We start from the raw sequence: 25860 nt of genomic DNA, 5'->3' as shown, positions 1-25860 counted from the left end.
CTGTTGGCTAACCCTAGCCAATCCAGGATGCTGTACTAAAATAACATTTGACATCATGAAATACAGCCAGAGGCATATTGGGGGGGGGGGGTGGCACCTGGAGACAACTCCTTCTCCAAGCACCCCCCAACCTCCGTGCAGGGCAGCTTTTGCACGAAGGGGGGGGGCAGGGCTTGGTGGCAGGCGCCTGGGGACATGGGTGACTTCATGTCCCTATAGACCATATGCCTCTGAATACAGCCAAACAAAGGAGCTTAAAATTATTGTATGGTACAGAAACAGACAGCTACGATGATGAAGTTTGAAAATGATGGAGTTCTGTACCATCCTGAATCCTTTTTGCTCAGCCATGTGGTCAGAACCATCAATGCAAACCTTGGCATTTGATTAAGTAATGTATTCTTGTGGATTTATAGGGACAGTGGAACCCAGGAAGGGTTCTTTGTGGCTGATTCTTAATGGGTCTTACTCAACAGGCGATGGCTGTGGTCAAATGTTCATCAGGGCTTGAAGGAGGTGACACCCTACACCCAGTGGAAGGGAGGGAGCTGATGAGCAGTTGAAAAGAAAGCACAGTTTAGATTCTGCAAGGGACAGGAAGAAAAGGAGCTAGACTCTGGGACACAGTAGGTCTGAAGTAGAAGAAAAAGAAGAGTTTGGATTTATATCCCCCCCCCTTTCTCTCCCGCAGGAGACTCAAAGGGGCTTACAATCTCCTTGCCCTTCCCCCCTCACAACAAACACCCTGTGAGGTAGGTGGGGCTGAGAGAGCTCCGAGAAGCTGTGACTAGCCCAAGGTCACCCAGCTGCCATGTGTGGGAGTGCACAGGCTAATCTGAATTCCCCAGATAAGCCTCCACAGCTCAGGTGGCAGAGCTGGGAATCAAACCCGGTTCCTCCAGATTAGATACACGAGCTCTTAACCTCCTACGCCACTGCTGCTCCTATGGAGATCTTCCCACTCTTGCATTCTAATAATGAACTTCCTGCTTCAGTGAGAGAAAAAAAGTACCCTGGGGTCTCTTCCTGCAGGGTCTCTCTCAGGGGATCTGATATGGGGTACTGTATCTGCTGCCTTGTGAGAGTCCTCCTTTGCCTTTACTCATCTTCCATTTGCACATCTATAAATGCATAAAATACTGCAAAACCACAATGCACCATGGTTATGATTAAGAGCATCAGACTCTCATCTGAAGAATCAGGTTTGTTTCCCCACTCCTCCACATGAAGCCTGCTGGGTGACCTTGGGATAGTCCCAACTCCAGAACTCTCTCAGCCCCACCTACTTCATAAGGTGGGGGTCTGCAACCTGCGGCTCTCCAGATGTTCATGGATTATAAAAATCCCATCTGCCCATGGAATTGTAGTCCATGAACATCTGGAGAGCCACAGGTCGCAGACCCCTGTCATAAGGTATATGCTGCGGAAGAGGGAGAGAGAAGGCCACATTGATACAAAAGCCTGGTATAAAAACAACTTTTTAAAAGCAAATGGGGGGGGGGGGTAAAATTTTACTTGGGGCTTTATTACTCTTGATTAGGGATTAGGAGTTTTATTTTATTGACAGTTACAGGGGGCCACTCAGGAGAGTTAAATGTTGCCCCTGGAATGTCTCATTGTCTGTGGAATTGTGGCACACATTAAAAGTATTATAGGAGAACAGAAGTGGTAATTTTTGCTGCCAGACCCTTATCTATATCAGTTGGGTACTCTTCCGAGGAGAATATAGTTGTGTCCTATGGAGATCTTCCCACTCTTGCATTCTAATAACGAACTTCCTGCTTCAGTGAGAAAAAAATATTTCTACCTATGGACTTTTCTTCAACAAATTAAACACCAGGCTGTTTAAAATTCTTCCTGCATCATCTATCCTCATTAAATTGGACCTTTTATACTCTAACCTACCCCATGTTAAAGTATGCAAATGCAATCACATCTGACTTTTAATGTGTTGGGGGGGGGGTAGGGAGATTTTAATCAATTTGTTGGCGAATGGAAGAACTGCCTCTCTTTATTCCTTACAGAAGTGAAATTTCGGCTGCTATTCCTATACAATGACTTCTGTCAAAAAATGATACATAGAAGCAGAGACAGGGTACTGGATGTATCTAAGTTTAGACTCTGGAATAATTGGCTCCCAAAGGTTAGCACTGGCACGTTGAAATCATTCACCGATGTACAAAATAAGAATCTTGCTTGTGCTAAAATAGTAAATGAATGTTTCTCTATTATGAATATGAACACCATTGTGTGGTGTTGTTCAAGGAAGGCATTTGGTGACATAATACCATCTGAATTTGCTTCTCTGTTTTCCCCAACTCTCTCCAGGCAAGAGCCACATTTACAGAGCCATTAAACAAAAATGCCCCATTTACTTCCATCCCTGGGATGCTTGTAGCTTACATGTTCTTCCAGTGGCAACTGTTTCAAGGAGGGAACCCCCTGCCAACCGCAAGCCCCTTCAGGCAAGGGAACTGCCCATTTCCCAGAGTTAGCGAGCATCACATTGGTTAACAGCTTTCAGAAAAGCCACAAGTGGCATGTCAGAGAGTGTGACAGACAGGAGGCTGTTCTACCCCTGAAGGGAAGATCAGTCATTCGGATGAGCCCGTAGAGGTGCTACTCCAGCATCCAATCACATTCAAGAAGGAGATGTTGGAAGGAACACGGGAGAAGGAACCTTTAGCCTCCACCTGCTGCTTGAAGAATAGTGCAGTCTCTTGCCTCAATAATCTACCACTTGTTATTTAGACTAGGGCTCTTTCATCCTTTCTCTGCCTTTGTTTACGTCTCCCATAGCAGATGCCCCTTTCTCCTTTGTGACCCCTTCTTCACACTTGGGGAACCGAGACTACAGGGCAATTGAGCAATAGTTTTGCCAAACACAAAGCTGAATCATTTCTTTCTTCTCTGACAGTGGCTACAACTCGTTCCTGATCCCCTTTTGGTGAGACCAGGGCCCTGTGGGATTTGAAGCAATTCTTCAGGGCAGGTAAGACAGAGTTGCTCCACCAGGCATATGGTTGAGGCAGCCACATTGGTTCCATCACTGAGACTGACCCCTTTCCCATTTTCCTTTAATTCTTCTGTTTTGTCTATCTTTCTAGCCTGATTAGTTGTGAAATTATTGAGAGTGCATTGCCACCAATTTAGAGTAGATTTTAAAGTTAAATTTGTATTTGTAATCTGTTTTTATTGTGCTGAGTTATTATGAACAACTGAAAGCCACCCTGAGACAGTAAAGGGAAGGGTGGCATGTAAGATCAATAACAGACAGACAGACAGACAGACAGACAGACAGACAGACAGACAGACAGACAGACAGATAGATGATGTCATGCCCGGCACAACTAGAAAGTAACATCATTGTGTTGGGATGACGCTCCTGCATCGGCCCAAAACACCACGGTTTAACCATACAGTTTGGGGCAAAGTTTAGAGTGTCAGCAACCACATGATGCCAGAATGAGAACATGGCTTTGGCACAACTTCAACTCCCCAAACCTCCCCCCTCCATTTCTGCACCATTGCCAAGGTGAATAGCAGTAGGTAGAACTGGCAGAGGACGGGAGGTTTCCTGCCAAAGCAGCAGACCTGGTCTCCCTACAGTCAGGGCAAACTCCAGGTCAAGAGACTTGCAGTAGATACTGAATAAATAAAACATCTATCAGCTTTGAGCAGCTGCCCAACATTTGCTGAAAACTGACAATAAAAATGAAACCTTTCCTCTTTCATATCTCTCAGTCTTTTTTCCAGTAAAATTTGTCTACACATTGAGATCTTTATCATTCCTTTATTATATAGTAGTACCAAGCCAAGACCCTGTTCTTCTAATTAGTTCTGTTGTTATCACTTTTGGAAACTGTATTTTCTAAGCCACTCCTTAGTTGGATCTAAATAAATTTTAAATAGTATAATTTAGTTCATATAGTTATTTTACTGTAAATTCTCCAAACATCTATTGATAAGTGAAGAAAAAGAAGAAGAAATGAATTTACTTGAACAGGCTTGCAAAGGTGTAACTGAAGAGACAATGTTTATCCTATGTTTAATGAATCCTCAGACTTATAATCATTATAAAAATTTCCAAGTAGTCTTTGATGCTATAAAATGATGCTGCATACCTATACAATGGAACAGAAATAAATACCCAAAGTCTGTTTTTGAAGACGGAAGATGTATTTGCAGTAGAAAATAATTAGTATTCATCTGGAATCCAGCAAAGCTAAATGCAAGGAAGATTAAAAGTATATATCTTCTAGCTAAGTCTAACATTAAAACTATTTAATTAGTAATAACAAACATATTCTGCTTGAAAAACAATTTATTATCCAAAACACCAATTACACAACTTCAATATATTATGTAGAGTTATGGCCCGGGAGAATCAGGTTCCTATAATTAACTCCAATCTAACACTGCAATTTGCATAGAAAATCTGCAGATGTTACCAAAATTTGGGTGTTGGGCTGCAATTCTGATTAGAACATGAGCAGTTTAAGATAATTGTTATCCCGATGAAAATGAAAAGTGCAAGTTTTGTTTTTTAGATGAGCCGGAGGGGGATTTTTTTTTTGTTGTTGCAAAAAGAAATACTTCTGCACGCAATGAGGGATTAAGCGTGAAATCCAACGGGGGCGTTGAAGCTGCACTGGAAGTAACCCTGAATCAGCACCATTGCCACCAACGCCTCACAAAGTGGCCCAAACGCTGGCGCAGAGGCACTTACCTTGGCTGCATGGCACCACACAGCTCCACAACATCCAAATCTGAAAGTTTTTCTCCATGCCACGCAGAGTTGGGATCCAGCAGGTTCTCACCAGTTCCCAAGAGTGGGTTACTAATTATTTGTGTGTGCCGAGAGGGGGTTACTAATTGGGTCCGCTTTTCCATCTCCACGCCCTCGCCTCCCCGAGAGGCATACTGCCTTTGAACGTGAAGGTTCCATATAGCAATTGCAACTAATAATGTAACTCCCTGAACTGGGTTAATCCCTTTCAGGTACTGCAATTCATGGATTCTCAGCCTTTCGTACCTTTTATCTCACCAGTCTCTATCAAAGAACCTGCGTGTTTCACCATTGCTGTGTTCAGATTTGTGAGTTGGGGCATTTTCTATAATGTGATGATGATTTAGAAATGACCTGATGCAAAAACATTTTTTGGGGGGTCGTGGTGGAGGGGCTTCCTATGGGGGGGGGGGCATCCAACTCAGGTTTTGCCCAGGGCTCAGGTTTGCCTAGGTATGCCTCTGCCCCCTTTGCTGAGGGGGGCTGGCGGGGGAGCCTGTTACTAAAATTTTTGGATCCCACCGGTGATGCCACGGCTTCTGTGCCACTAAGGGCTGTGCAGGGGAGAGGCATTCCTGGTGTTGTTTCAGACCAGGAACATCTCCGTTTTGCGGCGCAAACTTACACCACCAAAAAGAGTGGCATAAGTCACTTCGAAAAACGGGTTTTCCCAGGAGGGAAAAAAGATGGTCTCCTTCAACCCGATGCCCAACTTCTTGATTGCCTCTTTCGAGGCAGCACCATGGTGCCATCCTCGGCCGCCACTCTACCTGCTTGGCTTGGTGGTTAAGAGCAGGTGGATTCTAATCTGGAGAACAGGGTTTGATTCCCCACTCCTCCACCTGAGTGGCAGAGGAGTGGCAAGCCAGATGTGCTTCTGTAACCTCAGCTTGTGGGTTCTGTGGGGCAGTACTTGGAAGGAGTTGCAAAGAACCAAATTTAAACAAAACAGTTTACTTTACTTAACAAATAACACTTTTAAAACATTTAACATTTACACTTTGCAGTCCTGTTAAGTTTGCATTTTTCAAATCACTTAATTTACAGTCTACTGATATTGCCAAGTCCTATTCTTATTTGCTTTGGTGGATTTGGCTTTTGCAAGAAGACGCCTTCTGAGAGGCTTGAGTGAATGGGCTCCAAGATGATGAAGGTTCCCAGAAAACTCCTACACCATTTACATACACAAAAACCCTGGAAACAATAAAATTCTAACATTTACAATATAGCAAAAAAATAAACTCCCTTCCCACTAGTTCCCCACAACATTGCAGTTACCTTAAACAAGGTGTTAAGGGCTTAATAAAATCAATCAAGGTCCCAGCCTGGTAGTCTCGCTTCCTCCAACCTCATGAGTTCTGCAGCATTCTACTTCATTTCAGACTCCACCCCTTTCTGGGTCATCCCATTCTGACACAGGGGTTACACTTCCCCACTCCTACATTTCTGCTGGATGACCTTGGGCTAGTCACAGTTCTTCAGAACCCTCTCAGCCCCACCTACCTCACAAAAATTGCTCTTGCTTTCTGTGGGAAAATGAGAGCTGTTTGTTACTTTGTATATTTTCAGTTTGGGAGAAGGGGATGGAGCAAAGGTGCAGGGTTCTCCACAAAAATGTTCATCCCTTTTGGATAATTTAAGCATTAGACCCTGGGAAGAAGTCTCTTTTACATATATCTGATTCCCAGATTCCTGGCTAGCAATAGAGAAGGCTCCAACCATACAGAATTTTAACATCTCTAAAGTAGACTATGCAGAGGGCACACTAAATATGCCACGATGCAGTTAGCATCTCTCTCAATTTATTCATCCACACCCACCTCACACAGTAATGTGCTCCGATCCGAACAAGATTGTTTATTTGAATGAATTCAGCAAAGCAAAAGGTCATTTGTATTAACTAACATCAGAAACATATCACACAAATGTCACCATAAGGAGAAGGAAGCATTCATAAGCGTGATAAACTCTGTTTCTAATGCAATGAATCATCTGTGCAATCTTTGATAATAAAAGCTGCAAGGAAGGAAATTAGGGCTTCAACTTGTTTCTTACAAAAGGATTACTTCACAAAGCAGCATGCATGTGAAAGCACAAAAGGAATCAAGTAGGCATGTTACCAGAATGGCTAAGAAACGCTTTACGATAGCAAGAGAATTACACCTCCATGTTTCACAACATATTGCTCTAGGTATGCCATTAATTTCTCGGTGAACCTGTTGGGCAGTCAAATTTACCTTGCAGGACTTTGCGATCTGTTGTGTGCTGATCTGAGATATGTTTGGATTGCATAGAGCAATTAGAACAGCTGCTGAACAAGTCTGCAGCTCCATCAGAAGGCCACCTACAGCTCAGCTGGGAGCCAGGGCTCAGCTGGGAGCCAGCCTCTTACACACTCTGCCCTCAGCAAAATAGCTACACAGTGAATTTGCAAAGCTCTCTCCTCCAGGATGGGAGATCAGAAGAATGCAATTTCCCATCCATCAGCTGCATTTTGGTGGGTACATAGCAACATTTACCCAGGAAGGGATGAGACACCAACTCCTAGCTGACTCCTCATCAGCTGGGAGTTGGCTGCAAATTGCCTGATCCTAAAAATACACAAGAACAGGTTCTGAACTGTCAAACTGCCCATTGATTAACCAACTGTCTGATCCACCCTGAAGTGGTAGGTGTTTGAGCAGTCCTACGTTTCTTCATGTTTCTGGAGGTTGTCAGGTAATGTAGGGGGGCTTTTGATGCTAATATGTAATTTATATATTGATTTCACAAAACTTAAGAGAAATTATAATGATATAATTCTAGTTTCTAAAGCTCAGCTGTATTATAAACTAAGTTCTTTGACAGATTAGAATATAAAATGAAACTCTGCACACATGTAGACAGTCTTCAGGCTGGTTTATAGGCACACTCCCTAAAAAAGTTTCACTGATTGCTGTTAACTATAAGACCAGACAAACTGATGAAACAGCACACGGTTGATGTATTGTTCAAGGCTTTAACAGCTGAAATCAGCAGTGCGGCTGTGGACTGGTAGTTTTTGCTCCTAACATTTTGCTCCTGGATCTATGGCTGGAATCTTCAGAGGCATGTTACGTTAAGATGTGTTTCTTTCCATGGCACAGTGTCTGTTTGGTGAGCTTCTTCCTTGTGTTTGGGTCAATCATCATAATTGTTTTTATGTAAACATTTTATGTGATTGATGTCTCCTATATCGATATTTAAAACTTTCCTTTTCCCCCCCTGGTATTTGGGTTGGGGGCAATGTTCAATTTCCAAGCAGCTTCTAGTCCTGGCTGGTGCTAGGAATTCAGCTCTGCATGGCCACATTAATGCATGTATGAAAATGCTGAGCCAAGACAAAACATACATACAACACTATTGGTTACAATGTCAGGAAGACAATATTAGAACATAGGAACATAAGAACAAGCCTGCTGGATCAGATTAGAGTCCATCTAGTCCAGCACTCTGCTACTCGCAGTGGCCCACCAGGTGCCTTTGGGAGCTTACATGAAGGATGTGAAAGCAATGGCCTTCTGCTGCTTCTGCTGCTCCTGAGGAATGCCCAGATTCCAAATATTTTTGCAGTGGGATGCCCAGATGCCAAAGGGGACATCAGTCGTTGCAAAGCCAACAGAATTTCAACTGATAAAGATCGTCACATTGTATTGCTAAAGGAGATGAGGCGCCATATCTACTGCAATTCTGTTTTTTATGTCCTCTTTTCAGAGTGGTCATTCTATCTAGAGTGCTCTCTGGGGTCTTATAACCCTCCTACTTTGGCCTTACACATTCAAGCCAGATCTCAAATTTAAAGCACCCTTGGGAAGCATTTCAAGTAGGGGTTGGAAAAAGAAATGATGAGAACCATGGTATGCTGAATCTGGGTGGATTGGATGTTAAGGTAAATGGGTAGAAGAACTGGAACGGGTAATCATATCTGAGAGTTATTTCTCCTCTGAAATAATGTTTTTTTATCAAGTAGAGGTCATACAAAACTCAACATGTTTCACTTAGACCAGAAAAAGAGAGCCAAGTAAGTAATATTTTTCAAAAATGTTTCCGAAGTGGGGATGTCAGGACCCAATTTCAGAGCGACGTTCTTGATTGCGGGGTTACTGAGATCAGAATCACTTTTTGATCTACAGTCTGTGTTCTTGCAATTCTATCAGAGGTGCCCTTTGTTCACTTTAAGTGGGCAAAACCCTGCCAAAGTACCCCTATTCCCTCCCAGTGCACAAATGAACAGCAAGAGAAAATAGGGGAGGGGAGACATCCTAAACATATCAATGTTATTTCCATGAAATCCAGACATGAGTGGCAAAATTCTAGTGCATCGGTGATGTCACATCTGAGCTTCAGCCAAAAGAGACAATGATGAACCAACCATGTCCTTTCCCCTAAGTTCTGCCCCAAATTCTCCTGAGGGATCCAAGCATTCACTGGACAACCTCCAGTTCCCCAGGTTGTTCCACTGTCAGGTCAGTTGTGTGATTCATATCTAAGATTATCATTTGCACCTTCCTCAAACTTAAGTTTAAATCTGTGAGACGACACTGCGTTCCACTGTAATTCTTCCTGTTAGCCTCAGTTTCCAGGATGTTGTCAGTAACAGTGGGTCTGCCGCTGGCCTCTTTCTTTTTATGGTTGACCAACTCCTGGTCTAGGGTCGTGCAGATATACCATTTTCCATTTAATTTTTATATGTTTCCTATAAACTTTTCAGTTTTGTCTATTTTCTGAGCTAGTTTTCATGTTTCACTCCTTTTACAGAGTTTTAATGCTGTTCTATGGGATTCACAAATGGTGTGCCGTTCCTAAAGCAAAAACACGTGCTACTTATGAATTAAACTATAGCAGTCATTAAATTCAATAATGCTCATAGTATAGGGGGGGTGGGGGGGAAATGTGCCAGTTCAGGATTTCAGTAAGTAAAATGAAGGAATCAAAAAGCTGAAAATTTTGGTGTTATCCTTAGAAGGATGTAACTCTGCTTAGGATCACATAGTTCTCTACATTTCATGCATATCTATAAACTCAGGGGGAAACATATTGTATACCCAGCTTCATACTTAATAATAGTAGATGATCCTATGCTCTTTCCCCAAAAATATGTAGATGATCCTATGCTCTTTCCCCCCAAATCCCCCATAGCATTTCCCCTTTTCCTGCTTCCTTCTTTCCTTTCCATCCATCCACCAGCCAACCTGCCCTTAAATGACCCCCTGTCTTCAACTTTCTCTCCTTCTCTCTACCAGACAGCCTTTTCCTGGAAAAAACTATATGGGTTTGCTTCCAGGCTGGCCCAGTTGTTCAGCGAGGAACCTCCAAGAACTTTTTTGCAAGGGAACCTCACTTTCCCCTGTATTCCATTCTGCACAGTATTTCCTATCCATGCATCCATCCATCCATGCATCCATCCATCCATGCATCCATCCATCCATCCATCCATCCATCCATCCATCCATCCATCCATCCATCCATCCATCCATCCATCCATCCCATCCATCATCCCTCCATCCATCCACCCCCCACCCACCCACCCATCCATCCATCCATCCATCCATCCATCCATCCATCCATCCATCCATCCATCCATCCATCCATCCATCCATCCATCCATCCATCCATCCATCCATCCATCCATCCATCCATTTGATTTAATAAACCACCCATTCCCTGAAGGGCTCTGGGCAGCGTACAGGAAAAAGGTTTGAGTTCCTAGACAAAGGTGAACATTACATTGTTTGCATAACTAGGTCTGATCACGCACCACCTCTGGCTGCAATCTGTCAATCTGTGCTTCAGCTCTTCTTGTTCTCCTGTGGAAAGTCTGGAAAAAAATTATAACTGGACAGCCCAACGTGTTCCAACAATAACCCAGGCTATTCATTATTTGGTTCTTTTTCTTGGTCCTTATATATAGTAAGTTGGCCATGTTGTATTTTTTTGGGAGGGCGGGGGGGTCTCTGCTGGTTTTCTTTAACTGTTCTTTATTGAGAATTCCAGATCATCCTGTGCTATTAGATTATTCATGTTTTTAAACTGAGGTGTTTGTTGTACATTTTATTAAATGGAGCTTTTCTTCTTCAGATAAAGGCAACAGTGGTAACAAACTATACCATTTCTAGTAAGGCTTTCCTCTCTGGCCCATTTTTAGAGACAATCTTGAGTCACTCGGAGGTTAGCTTTTTGAATTCAATATTAATGCATTCATACACACCAGAGATCTACCTCCTCTCCTCCAACAAAAAACCCCCACTATATTTGGCCAGCCATTAAAGGCAGAGGTTTCGCTCCAAGGGGACAGGGGGTGCGCGACGCACCGGGCAGGTGCCCTTGTGGGGTTGTGGTGGGGACGTTCCAGGGTGGGGCAGAGGACGTACCAGTGCACTGGGTGCTTTCCCCCCTTGTTACACCTCTGATTAAAGGTGCCTTTCCTTCTAACCCTTCTTCAAGTCACTAGTGCTTTCCTAACTATGCAGCACCGGTCCTGGGTGGTCTGTATTTTCATTTCTCAACAGACTTACCCAGCAGCAGGAAAGATAAAGCAGACTGCAATAAGAACAAAACGTGTCCCAATTGTAGTAGCAGCAGCACTCAGCTGGATATCTCTCATTAATCAGAAATGTATTTTCAGCTGATTCCCAAGACCAGTAATTGGATAATTGCACCAATTAATTGCTTGATGCTTTCAGCTCTTCCTACTGAACTACGAGAGCATACCATAAATTTACACAGCAATTACAGGACATATGTAATGTTTGCAAAATATGCTAGGAAAAAGCTACAACTGCAGGTAAGACTCGAGTCACCTTTTCCCTAGCCAGCTGACCTAAATGACAGACTGCAGTACTAATTAAATCTGCTACACAGCTCAGTGGCATTCACCGTCACCGAACTGCTTAAAAAAAATTCTCCCTTCAAGATCTTTCGGGGCGATTAACTGAACCACAGACCTGGAAAGCTGGCTCTTCACTCCATTTCAACACTCAAGTTGACTTCTGGAAGCTAATGCAGCACAGTTTTGTTTGAAAATAAATACTTTATGATATGGTCCTTTAAATATTACAATACGTAAAAACAAACAAACAAAGGGGATAACGAAAGGTGCAAAGCTTCAGCTAGAGGAGAACAACGCCAAAGCGAAACCTCCCCTTAAATCTAGATGCAGGCATTTTTGCCTATCAGCACCATTTTCTGCTTTTCTGCACTTCTTCCGTTCCCAGAGCAGGTTTGGGCAGAGGGCTACAAATCAGAAAGTCCCAAGTTCAAAATCTTATCTCAGGCACAGATAAACTGGCATTCTTAAACAACTCCTCATCTGCCATAAGGAGGGAATAATATCAACCTTCTTTACAGGGGTGTTGGAAGGGCTACAAGAAAACATATGGGAAATGATTGGATGAATAGAATGTTGGAAGAGAAGGACTTCACGCTGTTTCCTGCCTCAACCACAGAGGGGTAAACCAGATGCTAGGTAGGGACCCAGGGATTGAAACCTTTACTCTAGTCTATCATGCTGGCACTATCCCTTTGATGTTAGACTGATACTCTCAGGGTCTTCCTTCCTTCCGGCTTACTCTCTCTCACTCTCCATCTTGCTCTCTAACCGTCTACTGCACCATGTGCATAGAGAGGATGGGTGCTGAGTGCATCCATCCCCATCCAGCTAGATTAGATTAGATTAGTGAACCTATCTATCTACCTTTTTATCCAGAATGGAGTTCACTAATAAATACTCTTTTTATTAGATTAGAAACTTCAAACGACTCCAACTTTTCTTTGTGCCAAAGCTCACCCGCATGTTCGGGATATGCTTCCCAGGCCAGTGCTCAGCCTCAGCGCGCTCTGCTCGTTGTGCAAAGGTGTAATCTCTACGAGGAGATTATCCAATATAGAATAGTTACAGCAAACATGTTTGGTGCATAAAATACCTTTTTGGGGATCAAAAATATTCCCTGTATCTTTACATATTTCAGGCTAGTTTTCTGGAGTTCACAGCTTCATTTTGTTTTGTTTTCCAAGTCCATCCTTTCTTCCTGGAATCAGTGATGTAATCATGCAGCCAATGAGATTTGATTACAGGATAAGGTCACTGAGGCCAAATGAAGCTAATGCAGAGTGAACAATCGATTGAAAGGTGTATTTGTTTTTCATTGCACTGAATTTTCTACTTTCCCCAGTTTGGAGAAGACCTAGTGAAGTGCTCTGTACTATTTAAATAGTATTCACAAGGAAGAGAAGAGCAGTACTTTGTAATCAATGCTGTTCACCAGTGGGATACCTGTCTGAATTGGAGCCCGGGACAACTATTGAAAATGCACCCCCCTGGGACCCCTAAAACTGCACTCGCCCCATACCTCTCCAAAGTGGCAGCAGTGGGTGGGCTGCGTGGGACTGAACCCACTTCGCAGGGCTGACAAGAAGAGGAAATGGCAGGGGCAGACCATGTCCAGTAGCCTCCTCCTGGCAGCTGCAACCCACCCGGGCAGCCTCCTGCCAGACAAGTCATGGATCCCTTGTGCCAGACTGAGACCACATCAGAAAGCTGAGGGAGCCGAGCCTGCCCCTTCTTCCACACAAACCCTTTTCCGTCACCCAGAAGGCACCAGCCACCAAGCTCCCATCAGGCTCCCAGTTGAGGTGGACCCAGCCCCATGTGGCGCGTGATGGAAAGACCTCCCCCAGGTGACAGCTGGGTCCCATTACTCACCAAGGAGTAGCCGCAGCATCAGCTCCACCAGGGCCTGGGTACCCCAGAGAGGCCCATCGCCAGTGGTGGGATCCAAAAATTTTAGTAACAGGTTCCCATGGTGATGGGATTCAAACAGTGGCGTAGCACCAATGGGGCTGGGCAGGGCACGACGGGGGCGTGGCATTAATAATTTCTCTGTTACTGTAAAAAACTCTTACTGTAAAAAAAAGTTCCTAATTTCCAGCTGGTATCTTTCTGCCCATAATTTAAACTCATTATAGCAAGTCCTATTGTCTAGTGCCAACAGAAACAACCACTTCTCTAATTGACTGCCTGTCAGATACTTAATACTTTCAAATACTTAATTTTGTTTCTAGAAATCAAAAGAAGGATACTTTCCTTAAACAAGGAAATTTACCATATTTTTAAAACATGTTTTTAAAACAGCCCAACAGGGAGAATTATCCTGTTTTCTACCTTCACTAACCAGCCACATAGGAAACAACAGGACTTTATGATTTTTGGACCTAATGGAATTTCTAACGGAAAAGCGGACACAATTAGTAACCCCCTCTTGGCACACACAAAAATTAGTAACCCGCTCTAGGGAACTGGTGAGAACCTGCTGGATCCCACCTCTGCCCATCGCTCTGCCCGCTGCCCACCATCACCTGCACAGGGCATGGAATTCACTTGGTGGGAGTTCTGAGTAGACATGCTTATGACCAAGTATGAGATAGGATACATATGAGACAATTCTTTAGCAGTTTTTTTAAGCCAAAAAAGTAGCCACACACGAAAAGCAACTTACCAATAGCCATCATATAATCCCATCGGTCTATTAAACACATGTTGAAGATCAGCTGGTCTGATGTCTGGCCTTGACCAACTATTGTAACATTCCTCTCCAGGTTTTGGCAAACTGCAGAGGTCCAGCCTGTTAGGAACCAAGCCACGATCAGGAAAATTACAGCCAGCATCCTCATCACACGTCCTCCTGTCATATATGGGATTCGTTGAACAGTTCGAGACAGGAATACTTTCAGGACCCTGTATAATCAAAAAGCACAAGGTTACAACTAACCAAGGGCATAAAGTTGCTCCTTGAAGTCTAGAGTCCAAGGCAGGTTTATACTGTCCCACTTCTGAACACTGGGACAAGGCACCTTAGCATCAACTGAAAGGTGTCTTGATGGGATATTCATCTAGGCCTTGAGAAACAAGGTAAAGGAGCAGGAAACAAGAATTTTATTAGATGTTGCTGTCATACATTAATAGTGCCACCCCAAGCAGAATTATTCTCCAAAACACATTAATTCCAGTGGACTTTGAAGGACGTACATTAATAGTGCCAACCTAAGCAGAGTTAGTCTCCTAAACCCATTAACTCCAGTGGACTGTGAAGAACATAATTCTGCATAGGACTGCACAGTAAACCACCCTTTGAAAGACTGTGTATATTGTACTGAAGACATTAAACTTCAGGAACCCGGATTCCGTACCAAGAACTGCTGACTCCTTCATAGGATTGTCAACCTCCAGGTGAGGTCCAGAGTTCTCTCAGACTTACAATTATTTGCAGACTATATAGATCAGCTGGAGAAAAGGGCATATTCAGAGGATGGACTCTGTCTGAGCTCCTTCCCCTCTTTACGTTTCCACCCTCTCCAGATACAGTCCATAAATTTATAGTAATTTCCCAAACTGGAGTCCTGCAATCTTTATCAACCATGCTAATGTCACAAATGTGTACATTTTTTTCAAGTTCTGCCTAAGTTTGTGCTTCTGTTTGTCAGATCATGAGTATGGCAAGAAGGTGCCAAGCTCAGATCAGAAGGCTTGTGTATAAAGCACTGGCTCCTGGCTTCTTGTATCACCAGGGCTGCTTGCCAGAGCAGAGGGTTACAGTCTATTCCTGCTGATGCACTGACAGTACAGCCTCCATTTTTCAGATACAGGAAGTCCGATGATATAAAGGGCCATTCTAGAGCCATAAACAAAACTTACCACATCTACTGCATTCCCCTGGTCTGGTGTTATGAGAAGGAGGTGTTCAATTGCTCTCGGGCCAGAGGATGCAGAGACATGCAGAAACCTGGTCATTGGCAATCAAGGTTAACATCCCTGAGATTTTACCAAATCCTACATACCAAATATAGTCCTATATACCAAATATAGCCCATGTGCACTGAAGTCTATCTTCGTATTCTCAAGAGCTAGAAAGCTGATTCTGAGATCCTCATAATGTGGAATTCCGTGTGGCCAACCCCAAATCGCATGCTGGTACCACATGACCATGAGATTACGAAATACTTCCAGACCTGACCATTTGTAGGCCCCCTAAACTGTAACAAATTTCTATAGTGCCAAGAAATCATGATATTCTGCCTGGAAGAAGTGCTCTGAAATGTTCAAGTTCCTGAATCGCACTGGAGGTTTTTTAAAGAGGGAAATAGAAGGAGGTGGTTCTGGGGGGAAAATTTCTGGAGAAAAATGCAGCTATTAATACGAGGCAACAAATCTTTCATTTTGACCCCATAATTTTGCAGGTTGCAGACATTTATTCTACACCATTAAAAAGACCAAGAATAACACTTTCCTTGATATTTAATCTCAGTAAAAGGCCAAACTTGATGTGATTCGGGAGATACTGTGATTACGATTTCCCTGTGGCTTTTAAAAATCCAAAAGTAACAGCAAGGACAAGATGCTTGGATGGGGAGTTATGAATTGGGGAAGGAGACTAGAACGATCTCCCACCTGCACACTATTTATGGTAAGCTATGGCCAGCCTGCATGCACAGCAGCTTTTAGCCTTGTGGGAGGGACAGGAGATCTTAATCATAGAACTCCTGGGTCATATTTAACTAGGCTCTCTCCGTCAGTCAAGACTGGCGCTCCCTGTAGCTGAGACGGGAAAGGAAAGAAAGTCCATGGAAGGAGTGTATCATGGACAAGTAGAGAAGAGACTGCAGCAACACACTTCTGGGTATGAGGTGCTGCATTAAACAGTGTCAGACTCATGCTCTGTCCTCCAAGGAGCTCAGAGCTGTATTCATGGTTTTTCATTCATAAGAACATAAGAACAAGCCAGCTGGATCAGACCAGAGTCCATCTAGTCCGGCTCTCTGCTACTCGCAGTGGCCCACCAGGTGCCTTTGGGAGCTCACATGCAGGATGTGAAAGCAATGGCCTTCTGCGGCTGTTGCTCCTGAGCACCTGATCTGCTAAGGCATTTGCAATCTCAGATCAAAGAGGATCAAGATTGGTAGCCATAAATCGACTTCTCCTCCATAAATCTGCCCAAGCCCCTTTTAAAGCTATCCATTCCCCCATTTTATTCTCACAACAATCAGAAAGGCACACAGAGCAGTCCAAAGTCTCCCAGCAAGCTTTAAGGAAGAATGGAGATTTCAGCTCAGGCCTTCAAGAACCAAATTTAGCACTGTAAACACAGGGGTCCTCCAACCTTTTAAGCCTGCAGGCACATTTGGAATTCTGGCAAGGCTTGGTGGGCGCAGCAACAAAATTTCCACATGTTAAGTCTCTATTAAAGGGACAGGAACGTTTCCTCCAAGTTGTTGGCAATGGCAACCTTAGCGCCCAGTTGATACCACAAATGGATTTGCTGCATAGTTCCACAGCTGAAATGAAATCCACCAGATTTTGCTGAAATCCTGTCCTCTGAAAATCCCCCAAATTTCAAAAGAAATGGATCAAGCCGTCCAGTTCTTTGAGCCCCCTGAATAAGATGCCCCAGCCATTCTACTTGAATCCATCATTTCCTTTGGGGGTTGGGGAATTCCATGCTTTCTCCAAGGCAAAGAAGTCAGTAGCTAAATGAACAATAGCAACAAGTAGCCAAAAGCTTCCAAATGCAAACAGAACCAATAAGCTTAACAGAACCAACATCAAACCAGAGAATCTGTGCAGAACCCCAAGCCAAACTGGCAAGCCCAATGCAACCAACGTCAAACGATCCAACTTGGACCCCCATACATACAACTTGGACCCCCATACGTACAAACCCTATAAAAATTAAAATCAAAGCAGTTAAAAATTCCACAAGCCAACAAATAACAGGAGCCCTTCAAACACTTTTTAATATGCAAAGCAAAACTAAAGAAAACTATTCTTCAAAAGAGACTGAAAAAAAACACATTTAGAAAACTATTGAATCAACAGAAAAATCACGCCTACTTTTTTGCAACAAATCCAATCATTAACTCACACAGATTTTTCAATACATTCAGCACTCTGTCTTTTCATCATCACCTATACAGCATATATGATGTTCTTGAAAATCAATATTTTGTAATTAGCTAAACTGTATGAGAAAGCATATTTAAAAATGAGCATGTCTTGAAATCTATTTTTCAGAGCAGATTTTGGGCAGGAGTGTGCTGCAAAAGTCTCCCACACTAGAAATATTTCACTTCTATTCTAAATACCCTCAGTACATTTCCTCGTGTGTTTTTCTCTCTTATTAAAATGGTCTGGTGAGTTTTGTAGCTTTAAGGCAGCATAAACCAGAGTCCTCATGCATGGATATTTTGTTCATAGCTGCATTTCGTTGTGAGTTTTGTACTCTAAAGGCTACATTAATAGTCAGTCGTTCTTGAACATGACAGTGAAATGACAGAACATCTCTTGGATGAACAGTGGCTGGACAAACACTTGTCTGGGATTCCCTAGGCTGACCCTGCATTGAAAGGGGTTGGACTGTATGGCCCCTTCCAACTCTATGATTCTATGAACACCGTATGGAAGCCCATTGGGCTGGAAGAAATAATTAATTAATCATGCTATAAATGCATTTAGTACTCTTACTGTAGGGGAAATTGTGTCTCCTGGATAAGGTACACTTTTCCCTGCAGAAAATAGAGGAAACCAGCACTCTCATCTGTTTCCAACCAGATGGAATAGTACCTGACGATCTATGTTCAATGTTCAGAGTAACCATAGACCCAAAATGCTTGGAAATCTGAAACAAACACCAGGACAACTTCAATAAGAAAGAAGAGACGTTAAAAATTAGCAAAGCCTGGCTCCCAGTACTTAAAAAAATGGACTGATAACCCCACCCGCAATACAATGCACCCAACCACACCTTTGCATAGCAAGTTCCACCCAAACACTTAATGATTGGTTCCCCACCCTGGGACATGGACAATATACCCCACTAAACTTTCCCTTCTCACTTAGACACAGTGTGAAACAGACTTTTCTCTGTGATACACCTCTGAAGATGCCAGCCACAGATGCAGGCAAAAAGTTAGGAACAAAATCCACTAAACTACGGCCACACAGCCTGGAAAGCCCACCAGAACCAGTTGAATCCGGCCGTGAAAGCCTTCGACAATACATTGCTTTTAAGTTTCCTGTTTCTAGCATTCTCAAACAGCTATTATAAACCATTCAGGGTGCACCAGTGTTGGAACAAATTAATTATTTGCCTCTGTAAAAAGCCCAAGAGATTATTGTCTCACTATGTCATTCACTCCTCCCCCCGCCCCGCCCCCCCCGCAAAATCAAAATTTTCCAGAACAAGAAGTACAAAAGATCTCAAGGCCAATATTTATCAGGAAGCTTACACATGGAAATAGATGAGTAATGCTCTCTAGTAATTCTTTTCTGATGCACAGCCAGCTCCAGCAATGTTTTCGAAATTACTTTATAACCCCTGGTCTAAATTGCAGTTTATGGGTTCAGTTGAACTCACATCTCTTGTGGAAAAACCTTGCTGAACCGAACCTGCTCTTTCTGACTATTGAAACTATTAAACATGGCAGAGCTCACAAACCCAGGTCATCCTGACTCCCTAGACAATAATTTCAGCTGTAATTTTTGTCTAAAGCTTTACAACAATTTTTTGTGTCTTAGACAGAAAATGTATTTTCTTTTCTTTTTTCTTTTGCACAGAAGAAACTTCATTACATTGCCTTCATGAAACATAGCTTGATTTTACAATGAACAGTTATTGGTCAATTCGTCTCATGGCTTGTACACAGTCTCCTAAGGAATAAAAACGCTCATCACACCACAGTCAAAACAAATCCATTGGGGGAAAAGTAGCTGATGTCACAAATTCATGCAGCTGCCAGATCTGCAAACTTGTTTCCATCTCTGCTTTAGCAGTTTAAAGAATAGTGGAATATGGCTCAGGTCAGATTTCTCAACAAGCTAGAGTTCCTGTGCGATGGGCATAAATCTGGTTAATTGTTGACCTCTAGAAAATGTATTTTCATTGGCTGTAGCTGCACACCAGCGAAACTGCCCTTCCACCCCAGGGGTCGGCAATCTTTATTACCCAAAGAGCCATTTTCACCTGTTTTCCGGGCCCCCGAAGGTCTACCGAGCCAGAGAGGTGGCTCCACACGGAGCCGCCTCCGGTTCGGCCCCTCCACTCACCTTTCCTTCCAGCGCTGCTCTGGAGGGCTGGAGGGACATGCCCACGCTACCCTCCAACCTCCAGGCCATGTAGAGCCGCAGTACAAGGCTGAAAGAGCCGCATGCGGCTCCGGAGCCGTGGGTTGCAGACCCCTGCACCAGGGTAAGTGCCCTAGGCAGGGCAAATCCACCATCACAGCCCGTGCACCACCCCCACAGTGGATCCCCCTGTACTCCGGATTGGGCTCTTTGTCTTTTTAAGAAAACAGCAGTTGCTGGGGATGTAATGCAATCCATGCTGTAAAGTTTAATTCATTATAATTTACAAAGCCCCTTTCCCTGGAAAATAGTATAAGGAAAATGGTTTTAATTTTACACTGGAAATCGTATGTGAGTAGTATGAAAGGAACAGGAGAATCCTCAGAGCAGTTTGTTAACACTACCATGTGATCCCCACAACCTCCATCGAATAAAGTATAAGGATGTAGTTTTGTGCAGTTGCACAATGGTGCTTTGCCACACAGGTTACATCCTTCTAAGTCCATTGAAAATGTAGAATGGCTCCTTAGGGGCCAGGAAACATGTTTACATCCTAATTTCACATATAACTCTTGTACTAAAATTAGTAAGACTTAAAGGCACTCAGTCTGTTCAACTGCATCTTAAATGAATTATCTATCTTGACCCTCTCGTTCAAAATTAGTCGTTTATGATTGCATAAAGGAATTTCATTGACAGAGCTGTGTAATCCGCAGCTGTGTGAGAAAATTGTTTCAAGCAAGGTACAAATCCACTCATTATATTATACAGCTCTTTTTACAAGCAGGTACTACATTTAACGATTAATGTCTCCCATCCTTCTGCTTTTCATTTTTGAACGTTAATATATTCAGCATATTGCAGCATAATTGTTATTATTAATGGTTATCGATTTATGGACTTCCTTGCTCTCAAATTAAAGCATTTTCTCCAATAAATTAAGCCTTTTCTTCTACCTGTCTGATTTATTACGTGTCTTGAGAAATAGCGCTAGAGGAATACTAACAGTGCTATTAACATGACATAATGAGATTTTGCTAGCGGGTTTTCCAAGCGAATACATTAGTTAACAGCCACTTACTATAAAATTCAAGCTTTTCACTAAAAGCAAATTGACAGACTCCTTGTTTTTATGGCAGTTTAGCTCTTAATATTGGAAAGAGAGCACTTTTATTTAGCCCACTTAGATCCGAACCCTGACATCTAGAAACAAAAGACCAGTTCCTACTTCAACTCACCTCTTAGGATTGCCAGCTCTGGTTTGGGGAACTCCTGGAGATTTGAGGGTGGTGCTTGGACAGGATGGAACTCAGCCAGGGTGTCGCTCCATATATTCCACCCTCTGAAGCTGCCATTTTCCCCAGGGGAGCCGATCCCTGTAGTCTAGAGCCAGTTATTCTGGGAGGATGCCAAACCTGCTCAGGTGAGATTCTGAGTTCTCCTGCAATTACAGCTGATCACCAAACTACAAAGATCATTTTTTGTGGAGAAAATGCCACGAAAGGGTAGAATATATGGTATCCTATCACCACCGAGCTCCTTCCCCAAATTCTGTCCTATCCAGGCCTCAACTTGAGGTTGGTAACTTTACTTGAGTCTTGTATTGATCTACTAATAAGAAACACCATGCAGCCAGAATAATTTTCTGCCCTTCCACTATCAAATGGTAGATCCTCCAAAACATTGCTCCCCAAAACCTACCTACCTACCTGCCTGCCTGCCTGCCTGTCGCAGTAGTTTATTATTATTATTATTATTATTATTATTATTATTATTATTGTTGTTGTTGTTGTTGTTGTTGTTGTTGTTGTTGTTTAGTTTTGTATACCGCCCTCCCCCGGAGGGCTCTGGGCGGTGCACAACATATTAGTCTACACAATAGAGCATAGTTCCAACCATAAGAAATACAACTATAAAAATAAATACAGCTCTATTTGAGTTAAAACAATTAGAACCTTCATTAAAACACAGCGTTCCAGCATATCATCCCGCGTCTGACACTAAAACCCTCCCAGAAGGTTCATTCGTTCGTTCGTTCGTTCGTTCGTTCCATCCATTCGTTCCATCCATCCATCCATCCATCCATCCATCTAGACTTTAGCATGCCAGACCTAAAACAGGCACTGATATGGCATGGGATCCACCTGCAGGATTATTTATTTAGTGGATTTTTATATCATCTCTCCTGAGCCCTGCTTGAGAATCTCTGTATACAGATCATGTCTAGTAATTGTTTGATTTGTCCTACCCCAAAAAAAATCTGAAAATCAAAAACATTTCATTCACAATGTCGCAATGTTGTTTTTTCTCCAGTTGAGCATTCTATAGTCACATCAATTGTATTTGCAATCAAAACAAGCAGTACTTCAAACCATTTTGTGTCTGTGTGCTGACAACATTCAGTGCGATTCTCATCATGTAGCTGTCCCTAGGTCATGTTCATAATTTATTGGCTTTGTTGGATAATGAATATCACAGGCATTGTTTAAAATTGGCGACATTTTAAGAATTCAGAATCAAACTCATCAAGTCAATAGCATTCATCATTTAATGGCATCCTTATATTGGCAGGTGCTCAGAACTAACTGGATAGACCAACAGTTCCCAGAAAGCAATCTTAGAATGCAAAATGTATTTGCAACCCAATTTAGAATTCTCGGTCAACACAGTTTTAAGAGTCATGCAGGTAAAAAGGGAGATATAACAGGTTCTATATCCATCATCATCACCCAAGCAGGATTGAGATAACCGAGGACCGTATTTGTTTTGTAGAGAGTGTTGACTTGTGATTGATTTGGTCTGATGGATGGGGTAGACATAGGAAAGCACTGAAGGAACATGAATGCTGAGAGTATTTAGAACTCTGTGCTTGACACAAAGCAGACATTTATTGAGTGTTTAACTGCACTGCTCTCAATTTGTAGTCACATTGCAATTCAAGCTGAGAAAGGTTCTCCCATCACTATTAATGTTTGCAATATTCTCTGTATAGCTTGGAGCATTTCAGTTACTTCTCTCACTTAATTTACCATTCCTTCATTCACATATTTAATCTGGCTTCACCCTAAACCAGAGAACAATGTTGAGGGTGCGAAGACTCCCAGGATCTTCTTGCTTGGGAGCAATTCCAACTCTGACTCAAACCAAATGGGATTTACTTCTCAAGTTTTTGTCATCACATATAGAAATCTTGTAAGACATTTTTCACCATTAATGCATGGTTTGTGCACTTTGGTGCAGTGGGAGGAAAATTACACTGCAAGAGAGAAAGGTGAAATTAAGAGAAAAATAATACTGTGGGTGCAATTATCTGAAAATCTATGACAGAAGGGAAGATTTTTTTTCTGCTCTGATTAACCTTAGCTTGGCTAGAATCTCTAACAGAAAGGTACACAGCTGTAGAGAATTCCTGTGTCAGTCTGCATCTCTATATATTATGCATGCTATTGATTATTTTCACTTAAACAGGTCAATTGAATTCAAGCTTTAGAAGGTATGAGTCCCTTTAATTAAAAGTCTTATGCTTCTTTAAAAATAGAAGGTCATATCTAAGGCCAGTCGGATCTAGAATACAAATGCATGGGGACTTACTGGGGACGCCGTGGAGAACACATATTCAGCTGAACTAGTTCAAGGTCCTTCTATTAATTTTTAAAGCACTAAACTGTCTGGGACTGTCATGTCTGTGAGACCATCTCTCTTTATACACCCCCCCCCCCACAGAGGGTTATGCTCAATGGATAGCAGCTTACTGGTGGTCCCTGGCCCAAAAAGTGTCTGGCTGACCTCAACCAGGGTTTTGTCTGGAAAGCTGACTAGAGGGAAGGTTCTAGAACTATTTGTTTTGGCCTGGGGGCCACATTGGACACCTACCCACTTGTGAGAGCTCAAAGTTGCATAGTATTTCCTATTGTCAGCTCCCCAAAAAGGATTAAGCCACTTGAGTAGCAGCTGAAAACTCAGAATGTGGCCTTCTCTCTACTCTACTGTCCTTTAGCCTTTGAGCTATTTTTCTGTCATGGGTACTTTAGCCCACTACCTGATGCTGCAGTCTGGCAGGTCAATGCTCCCAACTGATTGTTAAGCAGCTTGAAGGGTGGATGAAAACTCTCAGAGGTATTTTGCCCACCTCTGTTCTAGAAAATGCACAAACATAAGTCTAGATAGTCAGATGGTTGAAGGAAACTGGCAGAATAAACAATGGATACTATAATCTGAGGAAGCAAGAAATAAAATTGAGAACTTGGGGTTATGGAGTGAAGGGCTGTCAATTAGTTCTTCTGCCTCTGAAAGAGCCAGAAGTAGCTTCCAACATTATGCCCCAGCAATTCAAATTTATGCAGTCAGAGTGAAAACACTCTATGGAAGAGGATGATTATGTTAATTTCAACTAATCAGTGGTTCCTGGGCTAAAGGCTCCTAACCTCAAGCAGACAATTGGTAGAAAGGTTCATCTTATTTTTGCCCCTTAGTCAAACTCAGCCCTCCTTCCTCCAACCTAGTAACTCGTGGCTTTAGGCTACTTAATAATATGTTAAGCAGGAAATCTCCTAAACCTGATGAGATTATCTCCTAGTGTTATCACATTCTTGGCTGCTTTAATGTAAAGGTATGTGCAACGGGGACAAATCTTCTCATTAGGGATGCTTTTAAAGTCACTCTTCAAGCTGTTTCTTCTTAACGTTTCTAATTCTACAGGGCAAGTTTCTGCTTCTATCCGAAAGAGTGACACTGCAAATAAATACACCGTAATACGTGGCACAGCACTGAACAGTGAGGTTCATAATAACATGCTGGACCGGGAAAAGAGAGCTCCATGCATTCAGGGCTTCAAATCAGGGTGCTAATCTACATTTTTTACTAGAGTTACACTTGGGTAACAGTCACTGAAACCTATGGGGCATGGTTGTATCTCTGCCAGCACCACAGTACCCAACGGTGCCCAAGTGGTAATATCAAATCAAAAGTCACGTATGGAAAATAATCAGATCAGTTCCTGCTTATTATTTGTTTAATTTGCAACTCCTTGCTGGTCACCAGAGCTCAGAGTGACCTGCCTGTGATTCCTAAGTTTTCTCCCTTTTCCAGACAGTGCTCAGATCTGGAGCTGCTTGACTTCATCATGCATTTCCCAGACACTGTGTCTCTGCTCTTTCCCCACAGGATAAATTCCACAAAAAGCTGGGCTTCCACACTGGAGTAACACTGCTGAGTAATGCCTAGAAGGGCAACTCAATAAAATGCTAGCGTTGCCCTGCCATTTGGAAAAAGCAATCTCTGGAAAATTAACTTGTGACTTCCTTGCGATTGGCATAACTTCCTGTATGTGAATTGGCTTATGTGTAGGCACCTTGAGCCATGCCAGCCCACCTACTTATGAATAGCATTGCCTCTGCCTGTTGTGTCAAATAACAGGGTAAACAGTCCCTCTAATCACTCCCCACCACTGCACAGAAGTTCCCTACCAGTGAGCGGAACTGAACTGCCTGGGAGAGATACCCCACCAGGCAGCCGCCCAATCTGTGCAGCACAAAAAAGGAGACTGTATGGCTGCACAACTTATGGGGAATGTTGAACAGGGTCTGATCACACTAACGGACCCATCTGTCAGGATGGGCCCCTTGGCTCATCCCCCCTCCCCCTTCTAGCCTTCCAGGAAACAAAAAGCTAAAATGCAGCCACAGCTCTCCAAGGTGTGGCCAAGCCCTGCCTTTTGTAATGTTAAGTTTGTAGCTGAATGTTGGTATTCTTCCCTTTGTTATTTTACTGTGACTGCGGCTCTTGGGCCCGGCTAGGGGGGCGGGGGCGGGCCAAGGGCAGCAGGGATTTAAGGTTTGGTTCTTTCTATATTCCTCAGAATTCGTCTATCCCCCGCATGCTTCAGTTCTCAATAAAGTCTTATGTTTTTTAAAGAAAAACTACAGGTTGCTTTATTTTGGGA

The 25860-nt window shown here is 42.9% G+C and overlaps 1 protein-coding gene across 1 annotated transcript in view; it reads right to left on the bottom strand.

The window, feature by feature from the left end:
• The window catches only part of GPR158 (G protein-coupled receptor 158), a 144063-nt gene that overhangs the window by 13093 nt on the left and 105110 nt on the right, over positions 1-25860 (bottom strand). The window contains exon 7 of the mRNA XM_048510806.1: positions 14302-14540. Coding sequence (XP_048366763.1) covers positions 14302-14540 — 239 coding nt within the window. The remainder of the gene's footprint in view (positions 1-14301; positions 14541-25860) is intronic.

The sequence above is a fragment of the Sphaerodactylus townsendi genome, linkage group LG11 (genome assembly GCF_021028975.2).
Source record: "Sphaerodactylus townsendi isolate TG3544 linkage group LG11, MPM_Stown_v2.3, whole genome shotgun sequence".
NCBI lineage: Eukaryota > Metazoa > Chordata > Lepidosauria > Squamata > Sphaerodactylidae > Sphaerodactylus > Sphaerodactylus townsendi.
This window is presented reverse-complemented; position numbering and strand designations above follow the sequence as displayed.